The sequence below is a fragment of the Pyxicephalus adspersus genome, chromosome 2, assembly GCF_032062135.1.
Source record: "Pyxicephalus adspersus chromosome 2, UCB_Pads_2.0, whole genome shotgun sequence".
Classification (NCBI taxonomy): Eukaryota; Metazoa; Chordata; class Amphibia; order Anura; family Pyxicephalidae; genus Pyxicephalus; species Pyxicephalus adspersus.
Window position 1 is genome coordinate 139,707,884 of NC_092859.1, and position 9,844 is coordinate 139,717,727.

Here is a 9,844-nt window from a genome sequence, read left to right on the forward strand (position 1 = left end):
AGGCCAGTTGAAGATAAGTACAACAGGAATGCTTTAAAGTGTCATAGTGTAAGAGACTGGATGATATATTGTAAGTACTTACTGCGTACTTCCTGTAGGAAATCCAGGCAAGGTCGGCTATTTCCAGAGATGCTTAGAGATACAGCAAGAGGCGTTTGCCCTTCATAGTTCCTAGTGTTCGTGTCAGCCCCATAATTATACAACATACGAGCGCAAAGGACGTCATCCCGCAGAGCTGAAAGGTGAAGAGGTGTCTGACCATCTTCTAATCGTCCTAAGTTCGTATCAGCCCCCCTTTGCAAAAACATGCGACAATATGAATGGTTACTTTTGATCACAGCATAGCGTAGCAGAAACCCGTTTTGAATATCAATATTGGCATTGTGGTCCAGAAGAATTTTCACGCAGCTGGATCTCTCTCGGATGATAGCAAGCTGTAGGGGAGTCGTGCCTTTGTCACTAAGGGGATCAACCTCAGCTTTAAACTCCAATAGTAACCTGACAAAAGAATCTCTTCCATAGTGGGCAGCCACATGTAGCGGTGTCCAACCATCATTGCTTTTGGCATTAATAATGTCACTGCGATAATCTGATTCCAACATCAGGCGTGCAATCCGTGCTCGTCCATGCATGGCAGCATAATGTAACGCCGTAAAGCCACCTATCAAGTCCTTTACTGTAGGATCCGCTAAATAGAACAAAAGACAAAATAAAGTTATTACAGAAAATATAGTTTTATATAACATAAAGGAAGACTAAAGATATCTTCACAGTATATTACAAAGTTTACTCCCCAACAGGACACAGAAACTTAATTATACTCCAGTATTCTCCGCAGAACTTTTTTAAGCTGGGTGTGAAGAAGCTCTAGGTGGGTGGCAGCTCTTGTATTGTGACCCAACTCTTCTGTAACCACCCAAAAACAGCCAGATGGTTATTGAAAAGTTCCGGGTGGTGCGCCAGCTAAAAGGGGCTAAGGAGAACACCAATTTCCTATTCAACATTAAATCAGAACTAAGTTCCACTTTAAACATGTGTGACCAGGCCGGGCTTTATTGCAGAAAAGGACAGGCGATGTCCCTTCCGAAAATAAAACCTACTTACCTGCCTGATCATGATGATGGCACACGTGACATAACAGTGACAGGTGAATCTAAAAACGGTTTGGAAAAATAAATGTTTTATCTTTACATACATTTTCATTTCAATGACTGACATGTTTTTAAAAAATATTTACAATCAGGAAACTGATGCACATAAAGGCCAATATTAGGAGAAATATATAAGTTGGTTTTGCTGATTGCTGTGTCTAGGGCTAATGTCATAAGTGTGATTATACTGCAGGGGACACACCAATGGAATTGCTCTCTTGGTGGCATGAAATACTGTAAATCTTGAGTGTATCAGCTCCACCTTACTGGTCTATCTAGCAAGAGATCAACTACCTTAAAAAAAATGCAGGTAAGTGGTGATAAGAACCTAATACCACGGCCCTAAGTTTGAACAAGCATGCAGATCAAAAGTTGTGGCAGGCTTAATGACTGTTCTGGGTCATTAACTAATAAATGTAAGCCAGAGACACCAAAGCAGGTGTTCAGCAAAAGCACCCTACATAATTCTCATCAAGGATCACAATAGCTCTAGTACTTTTATATCCCTTATTATTTTTCTATACAGACTGTTTCCCCAGTTTTTAAACACCCATGTTTGAAATTCCCAAACGTTCCAATGGGCCAGTCCACAGCAGAGCATTACATATCCTATCCTACAGCATTTGGAAAGTGTTACAACACCCATAAACACCCAAAGGCCTCACAAACTCCCCAAAGCTCTTTAGAACATCTATGAACACTTATCTATAAATGGGGTTTTCTGGGCATTCATATGCATTTTCTCTAAATCGTGGAATTCAGCACATATCACAGCCAGCTGCTCAAACACTCGCAGTGCAGGGCTGGCACTTAAAGTACCAGCTTCTGCTGATTTGACAGCTGGTGCCAGTGACCGGTACCAATAGCCCTCATTCATTCTCTATGGGCTGCTGCAGGGAGCTGCCATCATGTATCGTCTCCCAAGAGGCAGCAGTTCCTGGCATGAGAAAGCGGTAACCACACTGCAAGTGTGAACCCTCACCTTAGTAAAACCTTGTAAATGATTACAAGGCTTCAATGAATGACTAGTTGTATAGGTGACCATAACCATTTGCTTCAATGTATGCATACACACAAGAGCCTTGCTGTAGAAACAGCAAGTGGAAAACTCCAAACCAAACATTTTATCTTTTAGGTTTGTATATGGCGGGAAAGGTTTTAAAATCTTTGTCATAAGTTTAGTGTTTTATGATGGATGTGTGAAATAAACACTTCAATACATCTATTGAAGAATAAAATAAGTTAAAATAAGTTAGGAGCAAATGTTATTAAAATGGAATGGCAGCAAAAAAAAAGACCCTCTTCTTGTTTTGCATAGGTTAGGATGAATATCCTCTGTCAGGTTTTTATTGCTCCTTGTGGCCCCTTTTGGTAAAGATTCACTTCCTGTTCAATATCACTGATCTGTACAAGCTTCAAAGTGAAATGGGCATGCAGCCCAGGCGTGTCCTCTCTTGCCTCCATGCCCCCTTTTTCTTTGCCTCATGTCCTCATAAGAGAAAGCATGTGTAAGAACATCTGCCGATCAGTGGATTTCCTGTGGTCTGGCGTGAATGGTATAAGGAATTTAGGTAACATGCTCCTCTGTGGCTTGTCACCATTCCAAGCAACACAACATACATTATTTAAGGGCTGCCTGGTACACTGTGTTCAGTTCTGAAGGAACTTGTCCCTGTAGTTTATTTAAATGAACACAGAGGGACAGGAAAAAAGTAATCAAAACCTGTTAAAATCTGAATACAGTAGAAATGATGAATATCATGAGATTTATAAACAAAAATAATAATGTGTTAATAAGAGTAAGTGTAATTTACATATACTGAAGTCATTTAAAATGTAATCTTTCTCTCCTTTGTGTCTATGCCATCCAGCTAAGAGGAACATTTATAAAGTAAGTAATTTTTCAAAAAATGGATAGGTGATGTCCCTTCTGCAATAAACCAAACTGCCAGATCATTCTGGGTATCTTTCAAAAAGTTGAGCTGTGCAGTTTCAGCTTTGGTTACCAGGATGCCCGGCAATCCTGGCTTCCGCTACGTGTGCCAGCAACACATTAAAAACCTGTGTGGTAGTTATGCCATACCAGCAGAGCCAATCAAGATGACCGAAGATCATCTACAGGAAGAGAAGAAAAAAGAAGATGGCAGCATCCTGCGAAGGAACAGGGACAGGTGAATACTACGGGTTTAGTTATAAAAAAAAAGTTTAGAAACCTGACATTTCGGGTACAGAACAGTAGAGATCAATGTAAACCAACAGAGCATGCTTTATGAGGTCCAAGTACAAAGTCTTCCTTTTGAATTCACAATATATAGACTAGGTAGATTCTCAATGTTAAATAACAACTGGAGATTTTTTTCAACTATCTGGTGTTTTTTTTAATTCATCACCATACTTTATTGACCTAATGACCAGCTGTGGTATGTGTTCTTGGATGCAGGAGCAATCAAGAAAGCAGAGCTGTTGGGTGGCAGTATTCTGAGTTCCGGATAACCGGGGTTCTACTGTATCTGGTATTGAGGGTATTTAGCTATGTAAAATGCACTTTCATTGTTTCTTTTAAATTTCGCTAGATAATTATTGAATATCCATATCGATGGCTTAATGGTTACATTGTAGTCATCTGTTCAGTACTTGAGAAGTCTCAGTTTCTAAACTGGTTGTCTTTCTCTATGAATTCCCTATGTTATGGTGCTTTGTATAAAACCTGGTCACCCCTTTATAAATCTGGCATTATAAAAGAGGCAATCATATTAAAAAAAATGAAAGAACAAAGAATAAAAACAACAATAAAACTGAAATTTCTTTCCTGGTGCAGACCTCTCCAGGTATGATTTGCTGCAGTTTGCCTAGATCCAGTTCTTTAACCTGCAGTAGCGCACTGTTCCTATTTTCCACATGTGCCCATATTGTTTTCTGAAATTGCACGAGTGTCCAAGTTTACATGCAAATTTTTTATGGTAAAGTCTTTAGTAACAAAATACAAATAATCTTTTTAAAGTATAAAGGATCCATATTCATTGTTTATTTTCCAATACCGCGCTACAAACATCACAGAGATACTCGCTGTTCTTTGACAAACTCGCTACAAACCGCGCTACAAACATCACAGAGATACTTGCTGTTCTTTGACAAACTCGCTGACATAACTTTCCAATCTGGGCACCATAACATGCGGGAAAGTACTGTGAGATTTTGATGTTGGTGATGGAATAAAAATGTATGAGGACATTACTTTCACACTAGAAACCACAAGACAGAGAAACATGTTATTTGGCAACAAAAAACAGAGACATGGGGACATCAATTTGGTGACATCATCTTGACAGGAACTTCTCTGGGCACATGGATGTACTTTATGTTCACTTAACAAGACCTTCAACAAAACATGGATCACATTAAAGGGGCGGAACTACAGATTATAAGTAGATAATAACTGCAATAATTTATAAGCTGTCTTATTGAGGTCATGCATATATGTTTGATTTAATGACTAAATTGAAGGCATATCTTTGAAGTCATTTAATGGAGAATAACCAAGTTATCTGCAATGGGAAGTCATGTTCAGTAAAAGTTGTACACATACAAACAACTACTATATGATGGAATAGACTGCCATCTAGTGGTACTACAATGATCAACATCAAGATGGACATACTGACTAGAGGGCTACACATAAGATATACAGGTAATCCCCGCGTTAAGGACATCCAACATACCAACGCCTCCTAGATACGAATAGAGCTTCCCTGCTCGCTTGTGTGCAGGACGGAGGCTTGATGGGGGGAAGGGGGCAGTTTGCATGACTTGCAAAAGAAATCTTTTACTCAACACAGCTAAAGTTGTGAGTGATTTAGGGGGATGAGCCCTTTTCTTGTAACTCTTTAATGACCTAGACAAACTCTGCAGTTGTTTCTATTAGATTGCCTTTCCTGCCACCTAGGAAGGAATGGTTTCCCATACTCCACTGGGAAATAAACTTTTGGGAATGGCATTCGCCTTTGTTCCATACAGTTCTCACCGCACTGCACGACCTCTCCTCTTTCTTATCTCACATAATAATTGAAGAAAGTGCTGATTTCCTAAAATCTGACAGCCCACCTAACACCCTATATTTAAGATTCTATGATTAGTCAGTCAAAAACCGTGCACTGTCAGCTTTGATTGCCTGGATACCCGGTAACCCCTGCTGCCCTGCCCATGTCAGGTGTGGTTTGAGAGGTTTAGTTCTGAAGAAAACGGTTTTACTTTAAAGATCCAATGAGAAGCTATGTCTACAAAAAGCCCAATTTAAAATGTAGTTGAAGAACTACATTTTAGAGTAAACCTATTAGGGAAAAAAAGGAGCTGTTAATATAAATAAAAAGGGCATCGCTACCATTGAATTCCAGGCTATATTGATATGTAACGCTTTAATACTTCCTATAAGCATTTGCCCACACTGAAGGAAGTCCAGAAAGGGCTAGTTGGGGTAGGAGCACATGGACAACCGTGCAAAAATGCATCACATGCCTTCAATGTGGGCTGACTCTTACAGGTCTTTCAATGAATTCCTTTGCCATTTTTCTTGTTAAGGTTGCTTGGAGGGGGTATAACATTTACTATTTACTGCTGTGCTATTATACTGCTGGGTATAACATTTACTATTTACTGCTACTAACATTTACTGCTGTGCTTTTTTTAATTGGCCACTAGGTGGCAGAATAAGCATTAGTTTTTATGTGGATTAAATCAAAACTAAACCCATGATACCTGCCTCCATTTGTTGCAAGGTGGAGGAGTTCCTTAATTCCCAGCATGCGCAGAGGAAGCTGGGATTCCCAAGCATCCATGCGCAGCTCCCCTTTTTTGATAGATACTCTGAGGGATTTTTGCAGAAGGGACATCACCTGTACCTTTTTGCATTAATGACCGGCCTGATCGTGGATTCCTAAAAGTGGAACTTTAAAGAGGGCACTTAATGGGGGTTTGATCGTTATCTGAATGAAGAAATAGCCTGAAGCTGTCCTGCACCAATATGCCATCTGCTTTGGTTTTGTCATCTCCATCCCTGATTCTCTACTTAATAAGCCACCGACTTTACGCACACAGCCAGTAAAGCTGAACTCACACACGTTGTATATGTTCTGGGTCACCAGGTCATCTTGGATAAAGAAAGATGAAGGTGACAGCACCAGAACACACACAGATCTTTAATATTGGGAGCTTCTATATTTCTCCATCACTACCATGAAGTAAAGAAGGCTGGGTAAGGAGTCAGACAATTATAAAGAATAGTGGCAATAGTAAAGATTTAGTAATGAAGGGTCAGAGCAACTGCCAAGGTTTTACCTTTAGTCTTTATCCGTTGCTGGAAATTGCTACGCAACAACAGGATTTGAGCTTTAAAACCTGTGGAATTTTTTGGATGCCTTTTGAATTGAATGTCAACAGGCACCTGGGAAGATTTATGTTGAAATGCTGCCCCTATGCAGTACAATCTGATAGGTGTAGAATGAATTATCCAGAAATCCCAATGTTTGTGCTTACAAAAGATCCCCTACCTATTTCCATTGTTGTCACTAAGGCAGGAAGCAAAACATCTTCAACATGACCCTTTAAAGCAATGAAAACTTTACAGAGGATCCTAACCCCTTTTAATGTTATCCAAAACTAAAAAAAGTGGAGCTCCATGTGAAAAAACTAGATATTTGACATCATGGAGGGACCATAACAATTTATGATACTTGGTCCACGATATGCCAAATCCAGTAACTCAAACAGCAGTGTTTATCTTATCCTGGATACAATAATGGATCAATAAGGGTATGGAGCAAATACATTAATTGGGACTAACCACATAATAAATACATTTCAGCACTATGAATATTTCTAAGAGTATTGTAAAAGTATTGAAGCATTCACAAACACACTGAATGCTCATCGTTGAACAGGCAAACTTGAGCTGCTGTTAGAGAATTTTCTGCATACTTTTACACTGCTGCAATTTTATCCCTACACAACACACCCTGACTACAGCCTCCATATAACTCATGCATAGATCCAGCTGGGCCGTAAGCTGCTGACAAGTGAGTGGGATGTTGCTCTGGCTGGCCGTCATTTCCTAGGAGCCAGCAAAAAGTTTTTGGGCCAATTCACAACTTTGCATTTTGATGTGTGTGGTGTGGTGTGTGTAGGTTTGCCACTGCTTTTAAATATCTGCTACTTCACATATATTTGTACAAATATATATATATATATATATATGACAAAAAAGGTTGTGTTCATTTTTCAACATTGAAAGAGCTCTAAATAGAAATGGAAATGCATCTCTTCACCCCATAAGGCATGTCAGAAACATGCTGCAAGTAAAGGGAGTTACTTTAGTATTTTTACTGTTAACATGCACAACACTTCTTTAGCACCTCATGTGTTATAACTAGGTTTTTTGGAGTACAGACGTCTCTCTCTATTGCAGTAAGAAGGTCAGTAGTCACACCTGCATGTGGAGTCCGTAGTTCTCCCCTGTGTCTATCTACCCCATATTAGCACTTTATGTCTATTAAAGTATGCTATAAGCAAGTACGTATTTGGCGTTTTGCACAGCGTTGTGAGTGGGGACACAGTCAGTCACCTTAAACATGTATAACCCATCTGCTAACCCAAAATCTTTGTTTTTATGCACAGATTTGCTAATATATTTAAGGGTGTATAGCAGGGTTTAAGGCTTCTCAAAGAATCAAGTTTTATTTTGTACTAGAAATCCCTTTCCTAACAGAACCCATCATACCTCCATGCTCGAGGAATACTCTAACACATCTTTCTTTTCCACGTGCTGCTGAAAAGTGAAGCAGAGTCCATCCATTGGCATCACGACCATTGGGCGAGTAGCCCTGTTCCAGCATAGTACGAACAGTGTGAACGTCTCCAGCAGCGACCGCTGCCTGTATCCGCAGCTCCTCCTGTAGCTCAGGATTCCTGCGGCAGTGATGTAACATCCTCCCCTCTGCTCTTCTTTACTATAGAGTCATGGGGTCACCAGTCGCCTGTCATTGGAAAACAAACTGATGTCACTGTCAAAAATAACGTGAGTTTTAAACTAAAACTGTTAGATTTCAGAATCTTTGGCATTGATGCATTCACCTCGTTTCACTTAGCTAGCAGTGATGTTTTTAAAGCTGTCTTGTTAAAAGCAGCCAATGCTTTTATCCCGCTACTGTGGAATTAACCAACCACTCTTGGTTTCAAAAATCAATTATATCATCCATATACCGTACAAGATACCCTGTTTTTAAAGAACCAAATAGAAAAATCATGAACTACCAACTACTGTTGGAATGGACCCACTTTGTTAAGCTACAAGATAATCTATCCCTCCAAACCTTATCATAAGAACACAACATTTAAATCTTAAATTTATACAGACACATTTCTAATAAAATGAGTAAGCAGATGTGTTTTATTTTGTCCCTTGCACTTTTTTGAACTCTCTTTATTTTACCCTGATTTATATCTTGTATAACCCTCATGAGATACTTCGTAGTCCAATTCATATTTCAGGGCATTTGGCCCACTTTTATTCATTCCAATCGGATAAGCAGAAAAGAACATTTGTGGTTTTCACTCACGCAGGGGATCAGTGTCATCATGGTATGAGAGAAAGTAAGACACATTTTAGCTTCTTGTCTCTCTTGACAGTCTACAGAAGTATTGGTCTCACCTTTGGGAGATCTTGTTGCATCTCCCAGCCTACATTCAGCCTTTCTATCTGAACCAACAGGCCTCAGGCTTCAACTTCCCCTAGTCCCAAAGACACAGAACTTTTCATTATGAACATCCAGGTGCTTCTTAGCCCTCTTCAGTTTCTGCCCTGGAAGAGGGATGGATAGTCTGGCCCACTGATTCCTTCCAGGACACTTCGGGCCTGGATCCCAAATAAAGAGCCCTAAATCTGAAGCAACACAACTACTTGCAGCTTTATCCAGGCCCTTTATTCCCTAAATTAAACTAAATGCTGCCAAACACGTGTGATGTTTGACTCTGTCTAATGTGATTTTATTTGACTTGTTGAAAGCTTTAACTGTGAACTGGCCTATTTTATTATAAATAAACACTAATTATTTATTATTAATAATATTAATTAACAGGATTGAAAAAGCGCCAACATATTACGCAGCGCTGTATATTAAATAATAAACACAAATATGTTTTTGTGAAATGATTCTTCATACTAAAGGTAGAGAGAAAAGACTAGATTTGCGTTTTTCACAAAAACATAAGCACATACCTCCCACGACTGTCACACTGTCTGTACGATGTTCTGATTGTTTCTTTTATGGCTTGAGGTGCTGACACACTTCATCGCAGCAGAAAACAAAAGTCCTTACCTTGTAATACAGAAATACAGAACAAATTACATTTTCAAACAACACATTTTTTAATATAAGGCTGGATTTACACTTTTCTATGGTGCCTATGTATTGCACCTCAAAGCATGGTAACACAATACAATGAATTGTGGTGTTCTGCCAAATGGTGTATGTTCCTTTTCTTTTTCATTTAATTTTTTTGAAAGTTTTATGGTTTTTACTAAGAGAAAAAAATGTAGACATCAGTACACATTATCAAACATACACAATGTGAGCCCAATAGTATCAACCAGTTAGCCAAAATTATACAACATATGCCACTGTAGAAATAATTTCAGTACAAAA

At 39.1% G+C, this 9,844-nt stretch overlaps 1 protein-coding gene across 4 annotated transcripts in view; it reads right to left on the reverse strand.

The window, feature by feature from the left end:
* ASB7 (ankyrin repeat and SOCS box containing 7) overlaps window positions 1-9,844 on the reverse strand; it is a 30,684-nt gene that overhangs the window by 12,509 nt on the left and 8,331 nt on the right. For all 4 annotated transcript variants that reach the window (XM_072402653.1, XM_072402655.1, XM_072402654.1 and 1 more), the window contains exons 4-6: window positions 9,418-9,517; window positions 7,921-8,176; window positions 83-688 (exon numbers count right to left, since the gene is read on the reverse strand). In XM_072402653.1, coding sequence (XP_072258754.1) covers window positions 83-688; window positions 7,921-8,128 — 814 coding nt within the window. In that variant the 5' untranslated portion in view covers window positions 8,129-8,176; window positions 9,418-9,517. The remainder of the gene's footprint in view (window positions 1-82; window positions 689-7,920; window positions 8,177-9,417; window positions 9,518-9,844) is intronic.